At 38.5% G+C, this 20,449-nt stretch overlaps 1 protein-coding gene across 1 annotated transcript; it reads left to right on the top strand.

The window, feature by feature from the left end:
• The first annotated feature begins 13,114 nt into the window (after positions 1-13,114).
• LOC115964401 lies at positions 13,115-13,852 on the top strand. The gene has a single exon (XM_031083718.1). It carries the CDS (start codon positions 13,115-13,117, stop codon positions 13,850-13,852), a length of 738 nt encoding a protein of 245 aa, XP_030939578.1.
• The last annotated feature ends 6,597 nt before the right edge of the window (positions 13,853-20,449 follow it).

Consider the following 20,449-nt stretch of genomic DNA (forward strand, 5'->3'; position numbering starts at 1 on the left):
GCTTCGCATCTTGTGTGACAGGTTTTCCAAGACCAAAAATAATGTAATCTTTATTTAGCTTCTTAAACCAAGTGCCCCTAACCATGGGCACTTGGACTGAAGCATCATAAATATTTACAATGAGTCACCTTCCAAAATAATGTCTCTAATGTTAATTCATCTTCAAGAGGATCCTGTTTTCTTAGCCCTTGTGCATGCACTCATGGCTAGAAAGAATAACTCTCTCTCATCTCTAACTAGTATCCCCGAGCCTGTTGAGTACTCTTTAAAAATTGCACCCTCAAAAATTCACTTTGTACCAAGGCAAATTAAGTTACTGGTTGCCAACTATGTTTATCGAGCTAACCTTGGACTTAATGGCCCCATAGGCAATTTGAATTCATTTTGATACTCATTCGCCTCTGTTGGAAGTATATTTGGCGTTGAGGGCTATTTTTTGGCCTTTGTGTTATTTTATTGGGTTGGAAAAATATAAATAATTATTGGGTATAAATAATGGACTCAAATAATTCTTAGCCCATTTATGTTCGGCCTATATTCTCTTAGCTACATGGGTTGGAATTCAAAACCCACAAATACAAGTGAGCTCACCATCAGTTTCAAAAGAAACCCAAACAGAATTTTGATTATTAATTTGTATATCATCAAGCCGCCATTTGTGAATCCATTACTGTAAGACTGTTGTAATTGATTGTAGGGTTCTCTAGCTAAGCTAGGGTCTCTATGCCACAGTGGATGGGGCAAACGTGCGGGTCAAATGGGTTCTAGGGTTTTGAATTTGATTGAAAGGAGAGCAAAATAAAAAGTGAGAATTTGAGTACGGGATTGGCATGGGATGCCATTGTTGTTGTTGTTGATGATGTTGATGGTCAATTTTGGATTCTTTTTTTTTTTTTTTTCTCTTAGCAAATTCGGAAAAAATAAAACTCTAGTGTTTTGTAGGAGATTGAAGTTAGGGTTTTGAATAAAGAAATTAAAGAAACAAAGAAGAAGGCACAATTATGTGTGAGATACAAATGGAATATTCTAGACAAGGAAAAAACAAACAAGAAAGAAAAATATTCATGCTTTGTATAGATTGTAGTGCTGTACTGTTTTTTATAATATCAATGATGATAGTACCAAACATTTTGCCACAATATGGTACGGTGGGCAATAGAGAAAAATTGTGGGTTCGCGTAAATGGTGACAATTTGCCACGTAAGATAACTCTGATATAGCAAACTATGAGTGGTAGAGAAAAAATTGTTGATTCATATGAAAATGAGACAACCAGTCACAGTCATCCACATAAAATAATTGTGAGAAAATGCGTGGTAAAAGTTGTAGTATTTGATTAATTTTCTTAAGATGAAACTCTAGAAGTTAAAAAGGGTATTGTACAATTGGGGTGAATTTTTATCATGATTATAGTTTTATTAAAGATTTTAAATTGACTCTTTTTAACCCTTATAATTTTTTTTTTTTTTTTTTTTTTATTTAGCATGCTCAGTGCTACCAAATGTTAGGCTATTAAGAAACTAAATATTTATAAAATGAGTGTAGCTAAATTGAAAATGTTAAGATGGATAAATAGAAATACATGTAAATGTAAGATTCGAAATAAAGAAATTCACTTAAAGATAGAGTCATATGAGTAGTGCTTTTTAATGAAAATATGAGGGAAAGTCACTTAAAATGGTTCAATCATGTTCAAGGAAGAGCAACTAATACACTAATAAGAAAGAGTGAGTTGATCTAAGTTGAGGAAACAAAAAATGATAGAGGAATAACAAAAATCACATTTTTAAAAGTAATAAAAAAAATAACATATCAATTAAAGGAGTAACAGAGAGAATAACTCTAGACATAATAAAATGGGGATATATATATACGAGTAGTGACCATCACACTAAAGGTATGCGTGAGTATTAAATACTTAGTTTAGAAGTATTCATTAATTTCATTTTTTTCCAAACTGAATTTTGATTATTAATTTGTATATCATCAACCCTAGGTCTCTTAGAGTTCTTATCAAACCACCATTTGTGAATCCATTACTATAAGACTGCTGTAATTGATTATAGGGTTCTCTAGCTAAGCTAGGGTCTCTATGCCACATTGGATGGGGCAAACGTGCGGGTCAAATGGGTTCTAGGGTTTTGAATTTGATTGAAAGGAGAGCAAAATAAAAAGTGAGAATTTGAGTACAGGATTGGCATGGGACACCATTGTTGTTGTTGTTGATGATGATATTGATGGTCCATTTTGGATCGTTTCTCTTAGCAAATTTGGAGAAAATAAAACTCTAGTATTTTGGAGGAGATTGAAGTTAGGGTTTTGAATAAAGAAACTAAAGAAACAAAGAAGAAGGCACAATTATGTGTGAGCTACAAATGGAATATTATAGACAAGGAAAAAAAAACAAGAAAGAAAGTATTCATGATTTTGTAGTGTTGTACTGTTTTATAATATCAATGATGATAGTACCACACACTTTGCCACAAAACGGTACAGTGAGCAATAGAGAAAAAATCGTGGGTTCATGTAAATGGTGACAATTTGCCGTGTAAGATAGCTCTAATATGGCAAACTATGAGTGGTAGAGAAAAAATAGTGGAATCATATGAAAGTGAAACAACTAGTCATAGTCTTCCACATAAAATAATTGTGAGAAAATATGTGGTAGAAGTTGTAGTATTAGATTAATTTTCTTAAGATGAAACTCTAGAAGTTAAAAAGGGTATTGTACAATTGGGGTAAATTTTTATCATGATTATAGCTTTATTAAAGATTTTAAATTAACTCTTTTTAACCCTTATAAAAAAATTATTTTTTATTTAGCATGCTCTATGCTATATACCAAACATTAGGCTGTTAAGAAATTACATATCTATAAAATGAGTGTAGCTAAAATGAAAATATTAAGATAGATAAATAGAAATACACAGAAATGTAAGATTCAAAATAAAGAAATTCACTTAAAGATAGAGTCATACGAGTAGTGCTTATTAATGAAAAGATGAGGGAAAGTCACTTAAGATGGTTTAGTCATGTTCAATGAAGAGCAACTAATACACTAGTAAGAAAAAGTGAGTTGATCTTAAGTTGAGGAAGCAAAAAAAAAAAAAAAAAAGAGGAATACCAAAAATCACATTATTAAAAGTAATAAAAAAAATATATCAATTAAGGGATTAATAGAGAGAATGACTCTAGATATAATAAAATGGGGATATATATAAATATAAAATATAGTCAACCCTAATTAATTTACTGAAGATCCATAGTTGACTTAAAAATTTTGAGACCAAGAGTTTGTTTGTTGTCGTTTTTGTTGTTGTTGTTGTTGTTGTTGTTGTTGTTGTTTGTTAGGGTCATATTTTCTATATAATTGGCTAATCTTTTGACAAAACGCACCTTTTACTTGTAATTAGATAGATTTAAGTAAGGTTTAATGTATCAAAAAGTATGTTGTTTAAATATATCAAGTGGTATCATTAAAGACATGAAGTTTGATCTAAGAAACAAGTGAAAGAAAAAAAAGGTTGTTTCAATAAAGCTCAACACTAGCTCGACTCTAGTTGCTATCGAGGATTAATGAAGAAGCTAGATACAAGCTTGATCTATCGATAATTACGATTTTAGAATTCTTAGATCTGAAATTCGGCCCATGATGACTTGAATAATTAGGGTTTCTCTCTCTACAACCCTAATAATATAAAAGGCTTATTTTAAAAGTCATCAAATGTGGAAAAGAGATCCATAACCCATATACTTTGTGAGAAACTACTGCGTTTATATGCCTTAGGGTTTTGTAACCAAGTGTTTCATGATCTTCATTATTTATAAAATGAAGAACTTTGCAACCAACAACGAACAATCAAGTTGTTAGAGTTAGTCGCATACTAGGATCCGAGTAAAGGAGTTAGTCACAAATTAAAGATTTGTGCAAAGTGAAAAAGTTTACTACAAGATCAAGTTCAATTGGGTATTGGAGCAAATATTCAGCTGTAGGTTGGTATTTTGAGATAAGTTAGGGTAGTGTAAGATTTTTCATACTTGTAACCGCTTGATTATTGATTAGTGTATTCTTGTGAGTGGTGACTTGAATTTCCCTCAGTGCGATTTTTGCCTATCGAGAGGTTCTCCCTATTCGTCAATAAATTACTCTATTAATTTAATTTCCGCTGCATTTAGTTTATTTGATCATTTGTTGATGGCTCCACGAATTACATGTAATTTGACTTTTTTAATCAACTTGGGTAATTGAATTAATTAACCAGGGTCAATTTTATTTAACACAACATTGTTTTTGTTAAAGTAATTTTTTATATGTGTGTTAAACTAATTTGGTACTTAAAATATTATTCATTTATTTTAAGTGAATTAAATTTTTTCTTATCATCAATATTTTTTTTAAATATATTTTAATGATGATAATCAATAATTTTCAAAAAAAATAATTGCCGTTGAAATAAAATCTAACCCACTTGCCTTTTAAAGGATTTGACCAAGAGTTTAAGAATTTTATGGTTGGAATATAGGAGATGTTATACTTTTCTTCAATAAAGAATTAGTGTGCATTTGTTTGCACTTTTAGGAGTTGAAAACGCGCATATTAGAAAAAGCTGTAGAAAAATTGTGTTTAGCTCAGCCCAAAACGTAACTTTTTGATAAAAGCTGCGTTTTGGACTTAGGCAAAAATAGCGTCCAAAACGCGCAAAATTTATGGACCTCCCGAGGTCCATAAATCAAAACGTGAATGGGGCGTTTTGATATATCCGCTGGGTTCACAGGAAATTACCAAATTACCCTCTATTAAACAACAAATCTAAAATCAAAACAACAACAACAGCAGATCAAGAACAGGAAAAAAAAAATAGAACAACAACTCTTTCGGAAACAGCAGATCAAGAACAGAAAAAAAAAAACTAGAACAACAACTCTTTCGGATCAACAGCAGATCAACAACAACAACAAGAAAATTAGAACAATAGCAGATCAAGACCCTCTGGCGGATCAAGAAGACTGACGAAAAAAAAGGGGGGAGGGGGAGATTTACCGACCATCCAATCTTCCCGATCATCCAATCTTCCCGATCATCCAAGAACAAGAAAAAAAAAATAGAAAAAGAAGAAGGATGAGTTCTGGAGTTGGTTCCGATCATCCAATCTTCCCGATCCAAGCACTTAAGGTTACGTTCTGGAGTTGGATGAGTTGGGTGAGTTTGGTTCAGCTCACTGTGGAACGAACGAAGGAAAACAAAAATTCTGGAAAGAAAAGGACTGTGGAAAAAAAAATTCCTTCGTTCGTTTTGAAGTGCTAAGAGGAAAAAAAAAAAAAGAAGAAGAAGGAGAGCTGTCTATGGAATGTTCTGGACTGAAGTTCTAAGAGGGAAAAAAAAAAAAAGAAGAAGGAGAGCTGTGGAATGCTATGGACTGAAGTGCTGGTATGGTAGGGAATAAAAGAGGAAAGAAGGAAAAAAGAAAAGAAAAGAGTGTGGGTACGTGTGTGGAAGAGAAAAAAAGAGGGAAAAAAAAAAAGAAAAAAGAGGAAGGAGAGCCCATGTGTGTGGAGAGAAAAAAAAAGAAGAAATTATATCACAATATTTTCACAATAAATCTTAAGGTAGGTTATTATTAGCTAATATTGGTGAAAAAAATAATAATTTTTTTAGAGAGAGAAAAAAATAATTTTAATAGTATGTTAAAATTAAAATTAGTATCAATTTTTATCACAATATTTTCACAATACTTTCGTAATAAATCTTAAGTGGTAGATTATTATTAGCTAATATTGATGAGAAAAAAATAATTTTTTTAGAAAGAGAAAAATTGATTTAAGTATGATGAAGTAATTGATTTAAGTATGAAACAAACTCACATAAAAAATATATATATGTGGGGCCCAATAATTTATGGGCCAAGCCCACTTGCTCATGGGGAGTCCAAAGGCCCAAGCCGAAAAAGGTGATGGCCCGAACTCAAAAATATAAGGCAAAAATGGCCCGGAGACGCAGCCGAGGACAGTCTAGTCCTTGGCAGACCCAAAGCTCCATTGAGAAGAGGGGTAAAAAAGAGATATAGGAACAAATTTGTAAGGAGATCTAAAAATATCTTGGGGGAAGTTACCCTTACTACCCTTCCCAGATAAGACTCTGCACCTGACAGAGCCGTATTCTTCAGCTTTATCAACCATCCCCAACAATTCTAGGATTGGACTGATGGGACAAATGTCAGTCTTGTAAAGGTTGACCCTACGCGTGGACGAAGGACAGCGAACGCAGGCTAGTATAAAAGAAGAAGTAAGTGAATCTGGTAGGGGAGTCTCATCCCACCTCCAAAAAAAGAAAGACTACATGGGTGAGAACACCTCAACAACATCTGACTTCACCGTAAAAGCCCATCGTTGGGTAACCGGGGTAAGACCTTAATGGTCCTCGGATCAAGTCCAAGGAGTCCCATCCCATAGGGTGCGACGCCATAGGGCTTAAATGTTCAAGCCCAACTCCTTTTTCTACATGAATTCCTCTAAAACCAAGACCGGGCACCGCCCCGTGACTAACGGCTAGTTTTTCAAGCCCACTCTCTACAAATCATATTGTGAGGGATCTTTCATGTGCGAGCCCAACATCATTATTAGGCCACAAAAGAATTGTGTCCTTACAATTGGCGCCGTCTGTGGGGAGCTTGCGCGTTGGCGCGGGTGGCGTTGGAGTCAACTCTCTAGCAAGCAGAAATTCCTGAGGTTTCCTCCGTCTCCGGCGACATACAGTTGCTGCTCCAGCATAAACTTCTGCTAGGGGCTACGCCTTGCAGTGCCAAGGGCATGGGTATCTCTAGGAGCTTCCGGCCTCAAATCAACTTTCCCCGCCCTGGTATAGGGGCTTATGGTCAAAAAATAAACCAAGTAAAAAAAAAAGCACAAGTTTTGGACAGAACCAAGGTCTTGCATGGTCCTCGGACTCAAGCCTATGGGGAAACCAAGTACATAAAAAAAAAAAGCACAAGTTTTGGACAGAACCAAGGCCTTGCATGGTCCTCGGACTCAAGCCTATGGGGAAACCAAGTACATAAAATAAAAAACACAAGTTTTGAACAGAACCAAGGCCTTGCATGGTCCTCGGACTCAAGCCTATGGGGAAACCAAGCACATAAAAAAAAAAAGCACAAGTTTTGGACAGAACCAAGGCCCTGCATGGTCCTCAGACTCAAGCCTATGGGGAAACCAAGCACATAAAAAAAAAAGCAAGTTTTGGACAGAAGCAAGGCCTTGGACTCAAGCCTATGGGAAACCAAGTACATAAAAAAAAAAACACAAGTTTTGGACAGAACCAAGGCCTTGCATGGTCCTCGGACTCAAGCCTATGGGGAAACCAAGCACATAAAAAAAAAAAGCACAAGTTTTGGACAGAACCAAGGCCTTGCATGGTCCTCGGACTCCTATGGGGAAACCCAAGTTTTGGACAGAACCAAGGCCTTGCCTCGGACTCAAGCCTATGGGGAAACCAAACGTAAAAAAAAGCACAAGTTTTGGACAAACCAAGGCCTTGCATGGTCCTCGGACTCAAGCCTATGGGGAAACCAAGTACATAAAAAAAGCACAAGTTTTGGACAGAACCAAGGCCTTGCATGGTCCTCGGACTCAAGCCTATGGGGAAACCAAGTACATAAAAAAAAAAAGCACAAGTTTTGGACAGAACCAAGGCCTTGCATGGTCCTCGGACTCAAGCTTATGGGGAAACCAAGTACATAAAAAAAAAAGCACAAGTTTTGGACAGAACCAAGGCCTTGCATGGCCCTCGGACTCAAGCCTATGGGGAAACCAAGTACATAAAAAAATCACAAGTTTTGGACAGAACCAAGGCGTTGCATGGTCCTCGGACCCAAGCCTATGGGGAAACCAAGTACATAAAAAAAATCAATCAATCAAATCACAAGTTTTGGACAGAACCAAGGTCTTGCATGGTCCTCGGACTCAAGCCTTTGGGGAAACCAACTACTTGTAAGGAAAAACTACATTACATGCACTTTAGGATTTATCCGAGGAAAACTCTCCATTAACAATTGGGTTAGTTCCTAAATAGTGAGAATTCTCAAGTCTGCTTTCGGATCTGCAGCACCAAAGGAACTGATGTGATACGGTGCAATATATTACCCAAAAGCACAATCAAAGTCCCTCGCTACTCGGCTACCCTCTCGGACGAATTATTTAGAGTTTATCGTTCTCGGACATTGGTCTAGCATGCATCGCGCAGCATTCAGCGATTATCCCGATTAGTTCCAAGAGTTTAATTTATTGAGGATTACCATTATTATACTTGATAATATTTGTGAGTTTAAACCAGTAGGAATCTGTGTTAAGGCATTTTTATGCCCGGAATGTCATTGAGGGCAAGCTTACATTTAATATTCATGCGCAAAGTAGTTGTTGCGGAGAAGAAAAGTATGTATAAAGAAATAGACACATCTTTTATTAAGACAAAGGAACAGTACAGTGTACAATGAAAAGCTGAAACAAGCTTACATTGAAGCTAACTGCGTAAGTAAAGAAAGATACAAGAGAGTGAAGATAAAGCCGAGGAGGTAGCACAGAGGAGAGGTTGGCTACTGCCTCGATACCTTATTCCTCCTCAATGCTTTTGCACGCCCATAACTCAGGCAGCAAAAGAATCCGACTTAAGCCTCACACCGCTGAGGGAAAGATGCAGGGAGCCGGAAGCTGAGGAGCCTTCACCAAAAATTTGCCTGCGACAAGGCAGAGGCGCTGGAGGCGGAGAATCTTTCTTCTGACACACCAAAATTCTGGCATGAACAGAACCTGCTTCGGATTTTGACTAAAAGAAGGAGAAACACCCTTTCCCCTCTGTCGAATTGGAATATTCTCTTGAATTTATGCCTCCTTTGCCCGTACTTCACTATCTGGAGTCTCAGGAGGACACGGCGCCTTTGTGGCGGAGAGAGTTCCTTTGCCCCAACTCTCGCCTCAAACATGATGTACTGGGAGAGGAGACTGAAGGATTTGTGCGAAGGTAAAGCAACTTTCTCTCCTATTTATTTAAAAGATAAGGAGGTGGCATTTAATTCACGCAGCGTCCCAAGGAACGCTACAGACAAAATGTCTCCGGCTCGATTTCCAATGCCGTCTGCAACCCTAAGATTAAAGGAGCCTCGTGAAGGCGCACCTCGAACACTGGGACGCCAAAAAGTACCGCGTGACCTAAGACTACGGAGATACCTCCTAATTTATGGGCCCAGTAAATTCGCGGCCCAGGCCCGTTCAGCATAGGGGCCCAGGGACAGAACCAAGGCCTTGCATGGTCCTCGGACTCAAACCTATAGGGAAACCAAGTACAAAAAAGAGAAAATACAAGTTTTGGACAGAACCAAGGCCTTGCATGGTCCTCGGACTCAAGCCTATGGGGAAACCGAGTACAAAAAAGAGAAAATACAAGTTTTGGACAGAACCAAGGCCTTGCATGGTCCTCGGACTCAAGCCTATGGGGAAACCGAGTACAAAAAAGAGAAAATACAAGTTTTGGACAGAACCAAGGCCTTGCATGGTCCTCGGACTCAAGCCTATGGGGAAACCGAGTACAAAAAAGAAAAATACAAGTTTTGGACAGAACCAAGGCCTTGCATGGTCCTCGGACTCAAGCCTATGGGGAAACCGAGTACAATAAAGAAATCCTACAAGTTTTGGACAGAATCAAGGTCTTGCATGATCCTCGGACTCAAGCCTATGGGGAAACCAAGTGCAAAAAAGGAAAATTACAAGTTTTGGACAGAACCAAGGCCTTGCATGGTCCTCGGACTCAAGCCTATGGGGAAACCGAGTACAATAAAGAAATCCTACAAGTCTTATACAGAACCAAGGCCTTGCATGGTCCTTGGACTCAAGCCTATGGGGAAACCAAGTAAAAAAAAAGAAAGAGAGGAAAGTTACAAGTTTTATAACTGCTCGGATGGGAAAAGTCTCCGGCTCAGATACTGAAATGTTAAGGCCAATAAAAGTGTTAGGATGATGGTGGGGCACTCCACTATTCGGTAGCCTAAGGGGGCTGTTCATTTTTGCGGGTGATATGTCTTCGAACGATTACTTCCTACACCGCATAGATCATCCAGTTCTAATCTCGGCATTGTTTCGGGCAAGTATCGTTATTCACAGGTACGCATTGCTAAGTCAAGCGATTCTGTTAAAGTTGTGGTGACTTCTTTTTATTAGCAAGTATTTTGGCCTTAGTTGTCATCGATTCAAATGCTATATTATTGTGCCGAGCAGCGTTTGCAAGTTTGTAAAAACATAGAGACAAAACATACGAAGTAAAATAACAACAATTTTTATTAATATGAAAAATTATTACAACGTACAAAAAGGGGCTCAAACAAGCCTATACAAAAGGTGAACTGCCGAGGCAACACTAACATTCGCAGTACAGATAAGTAAACAGCCGTGTGTCTTTTAAACTCGTTTTCAAAGTCTCTCCAATCTCTGCCTCAGTATTGCTCATATCGAAAGAAGAACCTTCTTTGGAAAAAGATGAAGGAGAAGGAAGAAGAATTTGAAGGAGAAGGAAGAAGAAGATGGAGGAGATGAATGAAGAAGATGGAGGACATGAGTAAGAGAAGGAGGAGAAGAAGAGGGGAAGAGATGAAAAGAAAGAGAGAGGAGCAAAAGAGGGAGAAGGACAGCACCAGGACGGAGCTGGTGCTGGGAAGACTAAGAGAGGAAGGCGGAGGAGGGCACCAGTGAACAAAGAGAGGAAGAAGCAGAGGCACTTGGCCCCTGCCTCAGTCCTGACTCCTAACACACTGGTCCCATGTTAGGTATGTTCGTGAGAAGCCGGGTGGTGCTGATAGTGGGTGTTCTCGACTCAGTCACGACGAAAGTTTGACGTGACGAGCCCCTGCTTCGGATTTTGGTTGAAGGGAGGTGGGGCAAATCTTAAGTCTCCGTCATCCTTGCCCTGACCGAGCCATTTCGAGTTTTATTAGAACATGATGTTTTGAGGAGGGGTATGGTTCCTTCATCACTCGTTATGGTAAACGTATTCTGATGTGGGGAATAGCAATTGGGTTAAGTGAACGTTAAGGGAGGTTGAGGGTTTCAGATCTCAGAAAGATGGAAGGGTGTCTTCACGAAAGTGATGGCTTCCTACTTGCCTTCTTATAGGAAGGGCAAAACGGAAGGTATTAAATTCATTCAGGTTTCCAAAAGAATCTGAAGAATAAAGATGTGTCCATTCCGCTTCCCCACCTCATCAAATGAGCCGCCGGACGTAAATGAACCTCGTAAAGGGAAGTCATTAAAGGCGCGTCTTGGACAGCCAAACGGCAGGAGCGGGTCACGAGCAAATTAAAGGGAATACCTTGTAAACCGGTGAGTTTCTTAGACAGGTGGAAAACCGCCCACATTAATGCAGGGCTGAATTAAATAAGCCATACTAAAGGCCTGGGTTTACCAAAACCCTCCCTTCCAACCAAGAAGTCGGATAGCAGGGTTTTGAGGGGCTATTGTGGGGCCCAATAATTTATGGGTCAGGCCCACTTGCTCATGGGGAGTCCAAAGGCCCAAGCCGAAAAAGGTGATGGCCCGAGCTCAAAAATATAAGGCAAAAATGACCCGGAGACGCAGCTGAGGACAGTCTAGTCCTCGGCAGACCCAAAGCTCCATTGAGAAGAGGGGTAAAAAAGAGATATAGGAACAAATTTGTAAGGAGATCTAAAAATATCTTGGGGGAAGTTACCCTTACTACCCTTCCCAGATAAGACTCTGCACCTGACAGAGCCGTATTCTTCAGCTTCATCAACCATCCCCAACAATTCTGGGATTGGACTGATGGGACAAATGTCAGTCTTGTAAAGGTTGACCCTACACGTGGACGAAGGACAGCGAACGCAGGCTAGTATAAAAGAAGAAGTAAGTGAATCTGGTAGGGGAGTCCCATCCCACCTCCAAAAAAAGAAAGACTACATGGGTGAGAACACCTCAACAACACCTGACTTCACCAAAAAAGCCCATCGTTGGGTAACCGGGGTAAGACCTTAATGGTCCTCGGATCAAGTCCGAGGAGTCCCATCCCATAGGGTGCGACGCCATAGGGCTTAAATGTTCAAGCCCAACTCCTTTTTCTACATGAATTCCTCTAAAACCAAGACCGGGCACCGCCCCGTGACCAACGGCTAGTTTTTCAAGCCCACTCTTTACAAATCATATTGTGAGGGATCTTTCATGTGCGAGCCCAACATCATTATTGGGCCGCAAAAGAATTGTGTCCTTACAATATATATATATATATATATATATATGAAATAAATTCTCTTATATATACATTGTCATTTTTGGTAATTTATCCCTCAAACTGCCACTTTTTTAAGTGCTAGCCAAACACTCAGCTTTTTCATTATGCACTTTTTAACAGTTTTTACCAAACACTCAGCTTTTTGAAACTCCACTTTTTCATTATGCACTTTTAACAAAACTCCATTTTTTCATTATGCACTTTTACAAAAAACTAAACCAAACTCACCCTTAATAGAAAAAGAATTAACCAAAAAAAATACTCTTTTTTTTTAAATTATTTTTGTGTGGGGCTATGTTAACTGTAAGTACTTTTTTTCTTTTTCTTTTTTGGTTCATGCTAACAAGTACCGGTACTCGTTAATAATTTATTTTAAAAAAATTTTGACATCATTTTTATAGGAAATCAAAAAAACTGTCAAAACATTAATTATTTTTTTCATTTTCCCATAAAAACTTTCTTTAACTGGATTCTTAACCAGTGTTCTAAGGACATTCGTTATCATTTTTTTTTTTTTTTTAATACTAACTATTTTAATACACATAAAGAAAAAGTAGAGAAAGTTTTCAAGAAACTGTTAAGTACTTAGTTTAAGTATTCATTAATTTCATTTGTTTCCTAAATTTTTAAAAATAAAATAAAAAACAGTTTCCAAAATTTTCTTTCCTAGACCTATTAGGAATATGGAAACTCTATTCCGCAACCAATTCGGTAACCCAAGTCGGCAAGTCCCAACACGCAGCTATATAAACATACACAGCCTTAGTATTAGCAATTCTCTTTTTTGTTTCCCAATTTCGTTCGTTCCTACTTCCTAGTAATCACTTTCAAACCATGTCTCAATCACATTCAGTAACCAGTCCCTTCTGCAACGAAGCTTATGATATCCGGGTATGGCAGCCAAGCCAATTCGGGGACGTGCCACCACTACTTCAAACGACGTTGGACTGCCGGTTTGATGTTTTCTTCGTCCAATTTCGTGTGCAAAAGGTGAAGCGAACGGAGAACTACGTCGGCTACAGCGAAGCACCACTGACTTTCGAAGAAGCGTCACCAGTTCTGAGAAATTCGTTCTCTCTGACCAAACATGAGTTGATGTTGCATGATAATGGTGCTGTCTTGTGTTCTTTGTTTCGCGGCCTCAACATCCCAGAGGAATTTCACAGTACCGTGTTACGACTAATAGCAACTATTGCATTATCTGCCGGGACTTCAAGGATGCCAATTTTTGTGGACTTGTTGAACACGTTCACGGTAAAAAGGGTGATGGTGATGCCTCAGTACTCATCTCATGTGGATGAGGAGCTTGATACGGTAATTTTGGAGTCCATGGAGAATTATGAGCCTAAGCCCACTCCGGCGACTAAGTCTTCTGTTCGGGCTTTGGAGAAGTTCAGATTTCAACAAGGATCAAGCTCGGTTCAAGAATGTAGCATCTGCTTGGAAGAGTTTCAGAACGGTTCCAAAGTCACTCGCATGCCGTGTTCACATGTTTATCACGGAAAATGTATCGTCAAGTGGTTGAAGACGAGTCACTCCTGTCCCTTGTGCCGATACCCAATGCCCACATGACTGTTGAGATTGGAAATTAATCACCAATAATTTCTAGATAATTTTCGTTTCTTTGTTATATATGGTTTTGTGCCAATCTTCTTAGTTGCTATTGAAGTTTGTTTTTTAAGATAGTAGCCGTTGATTGAAAAATTTTGTACCAAGATGATCATGAAATCGTGAGACTGAGTTTGAAATTCATAGATTAATCTTTTCTTGATTTGTTGATTTTTTCTTAATCTTTTCATAAATTAATACAATGCATGGATAGACATCTTTTAGTACTACACATGTATAAACAAAATAAAATAAAATAAAATAACTCCCAATTTAATGAGTCGTATAACCCATAAGTAAAGTTAATTGGGTAGTTGCATATAACAAAAAAAGTTAATAGGTTATTGTACAAAACGTTGCTTGATTGGTCGGATCATCAAGTATGCCCACGGACATAATATACAAGTAGTTAATGGTAATGAGGACAGGTATAGAGGTGACTATTGAGGAATTGGTGCTGGATACCTTAAGTTTGAACACCACGAAGACTTATGAGCCAAAGTCCATTCCAGCGACTAAGCCTTTACATTAGAAGTTAAAAGGGTTCACTTTAGTCAATTAAAAGAGAAAACAGAAAATTTTTGAGTTAATTTTTCGTTTCTACATAATCAAACAAAGGTATGTAAGGAAAGATATATAAGTTTTGAGATTTGAGTTTATTTTCCTTCGATTTTCACATGGAGCAAACAGAACTGATGTTCACAGGAAAAAAACTCATTTTAACATTTAAAGTAGAATACCAAAAAAAATTAATTAAAAAGAACAAAAAACCAGTTTTCGTCACTCTATTTACCAAACTGCCACTGAAAATCAATTTTGAATTTTGAGTGATGGAAACAATACTAAAAAACCAAGCCAAACATTCTTTATTCTGTAGGTCCCACAATATTTGGATTATGGGTGATGAAAACTGAGCTATATAACTCAGTTTCCATCACATCCAAACAGCCTCTAAATCTTATATTGAGGCTTTGGAGAAGATTAGGTTTTAGCAATTTCCTTTTCTAGGTGTTTCACCACTTGAAATTTTAGCATTTGAAATTTTATTTCAATGTTCCAGCACTTGAAGTTTCAACATTTGAGACAGATGATTGAGCATTAACCTCTAAGTCTAGAACACTTTTTTAAATATATATATGCATCAATTGTAGATAGTTTCCTCATAAATTATTTGCAATATGAAATCCTAATCAAATTGAATTTTATAATCTCAATATCTCAAATTGATAGAATAAACAAGTATATAATAATTTAATTTAATTACCCAAGTCATTACTATCAATTAAACAAACAATTAAAAACCAAAACGATGGAGGACTTTGGGATCAGTTAATCAAAATTGCTAGACTTAGAAAAGAAGGACCAGAAGAATTGCTTTTGCTTATGAAACCATCAATCTCCAAGGATTTGTCATTTTCTCGGGTGGTACCAGTTGTGCAGCAACTGTTAGGCTTTTGGTTAATCAGAAAATAAAGAAAGAAGAATGGGAAAGTGAAAGGAAAAGGAAAGGAAGAATTGAATAAAAGATTGTTAGTTACTTTAAGGGTAACTAACTCCTAGCAGAGAGAGAGAGAGAGAGAGAGAGAATAGAATGGAACTGAAAGGGAAATTTGATTAATACACTTCCTCCTCTTTATTTCATAACATCCCACATCTTTATACAACACATTAATCTTCCCGCCAAAACTAACAACCTAACTAACTAATAACAACCCAACTGCTACTAACTAACAAAACTTTTACTAACTAACATAGCACAGCTACACAGCTTTACTTAGTTACAATGCCACTCAATTACAATCCTAATCACACATTCTACTAACTAGTTCCCTAACATAACTTCCCCCCATTAGAACATATTGCCCCCAAGATGAGGAAACTGATGTTGAAGACAAAACAAGTCCTCCCAAGTGGCATCTTCAATTGAACCTCCTTGCCATTGTATAAGTAACTGAGTGATTGTCCTCCTCCCAAGTTGATGAGATCTGGATTAAAGTACAGCTGCAGGCTCAAGAGTGAGGATGTCTTGAGAGTTGACAGAAGGTAACATAGAAATTGAAATGTTGTGATTGCCTAATTTGGCCTTCAAGCAAGACACATGGAACACAGAGTGAATTGTAGACTCAACAAGGAGATCCAACCTATAAGCAACCTCTCTAATCCTCTCCAAAAATTTGTAAGGACCAAAAACCGAGGGGAAAGCTTATTATACCCCCTATAGCAATAGACTGCTACTTGTAAGGAGATCACTCTACTCCAAGCTTTTATTTACTACTAGGGCTGTCCACAGGTCGGTCCGGGTCGAGTTTGTGCCCAACCCGGAACCGACCCGTCGGAATCGGGTGAGAAAAAAATGCACCCGCCGCCGACCCGCCGGAGTAATCAGGTCGGACGATTCAGACCATCAACAAGTGGCGGGCGGGTCTGTCGGAGTCATAGATCTGAGAAGACAGCGAGAAAACGGTGAAAAAACACAGATCCGGCGAATAAACGCAGATTCTGGCGATAGTTTTCCAGATTCCGGCGAGATTTCCCTTAGATCTGGCAAAAATCTCACTGGATTTGATGAGATTTCTCCAGATCCTGTCAAAATCTCACTGGATCTAAGGGAAATATCGCCGGAATCTGGGTTTCTTCGCCGGATTATGGAAAATGATCGCCGAATTCTAGAAATTTTGGCCGGGATTTGGAAATTTTTGCCGGAATCTGGAAATCTTTCGATCGGTTTGGGTTTTTCGGGTTTTTGAGGAGGAAAACCAAAACCGACCCGCCAGAATCGGTTTCTGGTGGTGAATACCCGCCATCGACCCGCCGAAGCAATCGGGTCGGCCGGATTCGGGTCCGGTCCTGTCAGTTCTTCGGATGGGTCGGGTTACCGGATCAATCCAGACAGCCCTATTTACAACCTCAATTTGCCGATCTGATTGAGGATGATAAGCAGATGACATGGCAAGTTGAACACCTTGAAGTTTAAGCCCAAAACGTAGTAGTAAACACAAGATCTCTATTAGACACAATGGAAGTAGGCATGCCATATAACTTGAGGACATGCTGAGCAAATAGAGCAACCACTTTAGCAATTGAGTAAGGATGGGACAACCCGATAAAATGAACATATTTGGTTAACCTATCCACCATTACCGTAACTACAACCAATCTCTGGGATTTAGGCAAGCCCACCACAAAATCCATGCTCACTGCAGTCTAAGGCTTATCAAGTATGGGCAAGGGTTGGAGCGAGCCAGCAAGATGGCAAGTTTCATGCTTCATTGGCTGACACACCCCACACTCCCTTATATGCTTCTTCAAATCTGCCTTTATACCAACCGAATAAAAATCTTGCTTCAATCTATGGTAAGACTTCAGAAATCCTAAATGGCCACCTAGGGACTATCATGAACCTGCTAAAGGACCTTAAGCTTCAATCCACAAGAAGGGCTCATATACACCCTACCTTTATACAAGATCAAACCATTATGTAGAGAAAATAAGTTAAGCCTATCAGAACCATCTTGTAACTGCTGAAGCAAGGACAACATAGCTGGGTCAAACTGATAACTTGTCTTGAGTTCATCAATCCAAGAAGGGTAAGGAAAAGAGATCAAGCATAATGAAGTAGGAGTGTTTGCACTAGCAATGGACTAGTCTACAAAAGCTAAATCTGATCTCCTAGATAAAACATCAGTAACTTTATTCTCACACCCTTACTTGTATTCCACCACAAACAAGTAACCCAAGAGCTTTGTTAACCACTTCTGTTGAGCAGGTGTAACAATACTTTGCTCTAAAATATACTTCAAACTTTGTTGGTCAGTTTTGATGATGAAAGGCCTTCCCAAGAGATAAGGCCTTCACTTGTGTACAACAATGACCAAAGCAAGTAACTCCTTCTCATAAGTTGATAGTTGTAAGGCTTTTCCTTTAAGCAATTGGCTATGAAAAGCAATAGGCCTCTGATCTTGCATCAGGACAGCCCCTAAACCCAAACCTAAAGTATCACACTTTATAGTAAAAGGAAGATTGAAATTAGGTAAAGCCAAAACTGGAGGATAACTCACTGCAACCTTAAGTTGTTGGAAGGCAGCCTCATCCTGATCAGACCAAACAAAAGAGTTTTTCTTCAAGAATGTAGTGAGTGGGGCAGCTATCTGTCCATAATGCTTTATGAACTTTCTATAGTAACCTATTAAGCCCAAAAAACCCTTCAAGGCTTTAACAGATGTAGGGAAAGGCCAAGACACCATGGCAGTAGTTTTTTAAGGATCAGTACTCGCACCCTAGCCAAAAATGATGTGACCAAGATACTCCACCTCTGAACTGCCAAATACACATTTACTTCTCCTGCCATACAATTAATGGTGCAACAGCAACTCCAATACAATTTTGAGATGCTGAAGATGTAACTCCAAGGATGGGCTGAAAATAAGAATATCATCAAAGAAAACCAGCACATATTTCCTCAAGAAAGGCTTGAATACATCATTCATTAAAGATTGAAATGTTGATGGAGCATTGGTCAAGCCAAAGTGCATAACCAAAAACTCATAATGTCCATCATGTGTCCTAGAAGCAGTTTTATGAACATCCTCCTCTCTCATACGAATTTGGTGATTTCCAAACCTTAAGTCCAATTTAAAAAAGATTGTGGAACAAGCAAGCTCATCAAGCAACTCATCCACCACTGGAATAGGAAACTTGTCCTTGATTGTAGCCTAATTCAAAGCCCAATAGTCAACACACATTCTCCAAGAGCGATATGCTTTCCTCACTAACAACATTGGAGAAGAGAATGGACTCTATCTAGGTCTAATAGAACCAACTTCCAACAATTCAGTTACTATCTTCTCAATCTCAACTTTCTAAAAATGTGGGTATCTATAACGTCTTTAACAAATAGGGCAATACCATCCTTCAAAAGAATCTGATACTCATGACTTCTACAAGGAGATAAACTAGTAGGTGTGGCAAATACTGAGGCAAACTCAGATAAAAGTTGCTCAATAGCAGGGTCACAAGGTTTGGAAGATGTTGTGACAGACCTCAAGGACATAATCTACAAAAGAATGCCCTTTCTCACAGGTTGTTTAAAGAATTGTTTGCCTTCTTGTAGAGAGTGATCAGTAGGGTGCAGTCCTACCAAAGGCACTGTGGTACTAAAAACCAATTCACTGTCACTTAGGAGCAGAACATTCAAATCCACTACAAAGGCATGTCCTTGCATAGAAACTCTAACATTTGCACACATACCTTGAGTCTGAATGGTAGCACCATTAGCCACTTTCACCTCAAATATTAAGATAGGTTCTAATGATAGTTGTAAAATAGCTAGGATGGCAATATTCAAGAAATTGTGTGTGCTACCAAAGCCAATTAAGATAGTAACCTAGTGACCATTAATCTTACCCCTAACTCTCATGGTACCAGGTGAGGGACTACCCAACAAAGCATATAAAGTGATTTCAGCTACACCCTTCTCAATATCAGATTTACTATCATTAGATTTATCTCCATCCAATGGTAACAAAGTAGCCTCAGAATCATCAAGTTCCGCTAATTGAACATTAGAACTAGATTCTTGAAAAGGAAATAAACCCTCTAACAAGAAAGTTTAGCAGACTTACGTCGGTGTCCAAGTTGGAACTTTTCATCACAATTGAAACAAAGCCCTTTTCTTCTTCTTTCCTCCATCTGAGCAAGTGACAACCTCTGCAAGGGAAGCCTAAATCTGGATTCCAACTTCACCTCAAGTTTTGGACCTAAATTGAAGGCTTAGTGTAATCAATTGAAGACCTCTGACCTCTACGGCTACTGTTCAAGTATTCTTTTTGGATTTTGGCTAATCCAAAAGCTTCATTAAGATTCTTGGGATTGAGCATCTTCACAGGTAACCTCACCTCATCCTTAAGACCACTTAGGAAGCAACTCAATTTATGGCTATCTAACAAACCCCTGATCCTGATTGATAAAGCTTAGAATTGCCCTTTGTAAACCACAATATTGGTTGTTTGCTTCAATCTTGTGAGTGATTCCATAGGATCCTTATATGCAATACTTCCAAACCTTGTCAACAAAGCTTCCACAAATCCCTCCCAAGTTGCAAACACCCAGTCTCATCAGTATCTTGGAACCAGATCAGGGCATCTCCTTCCATATGGAAGGAAGCCATTAATAACCTCTCATTCAGTGGTGTTTGATAGAAATTGAAATATTGGTTGGCTATGTACAACATGGTTTTAAAAACCAGATTGGACCGGCCGGTTCGACCGGTTCAACCGAGAATCGGTCATTAATCCGGTCCGGTTATGATCAAAAACCGAAAAATAACAAAAAACAGAACGTACTGAAAACCAGACGGTTGAACCGTAAAACCAGGACCGGTATGGTTGAACCAGTTATTGGCAACTTTGTCTTTACGCCACTGACGAGAGCCTAACACTGGGACGGCATTGCTAGGTTCTCAACCTAACACTAGGACAGCGTTGGTAGGTGGGTGGCACCATTGATTCATTGACATTTGCAAACTGGGGTTGAAGGCATGAACACAAAGAGGAAGATGTTGAA

This window comes from Quercus lobata, chromosome 10 (assembly GCF_001633185.2).
Source record: "Quercus lobata isolate SW786 chromosome 10, ValleyOak3.0 Primary Assembly, whole genome shotgun sequence".
Taxonomy (NCBI): Eukaryota; Viridiplantae; Streptophyta; class Magnoliopsida; order Fagales; family Fagaceae; genus Quercus; species Quercus lobata.

Excerpts from the sequence above, each read along its gene's own strand:
- LOC115964401 (XM_031083718.1), top strand. The coding sequence starts at position 13,115 with ATGTCTCAATCACATTCAGTAACCAGTCCCTTCTGCAACGAAGCTTAT.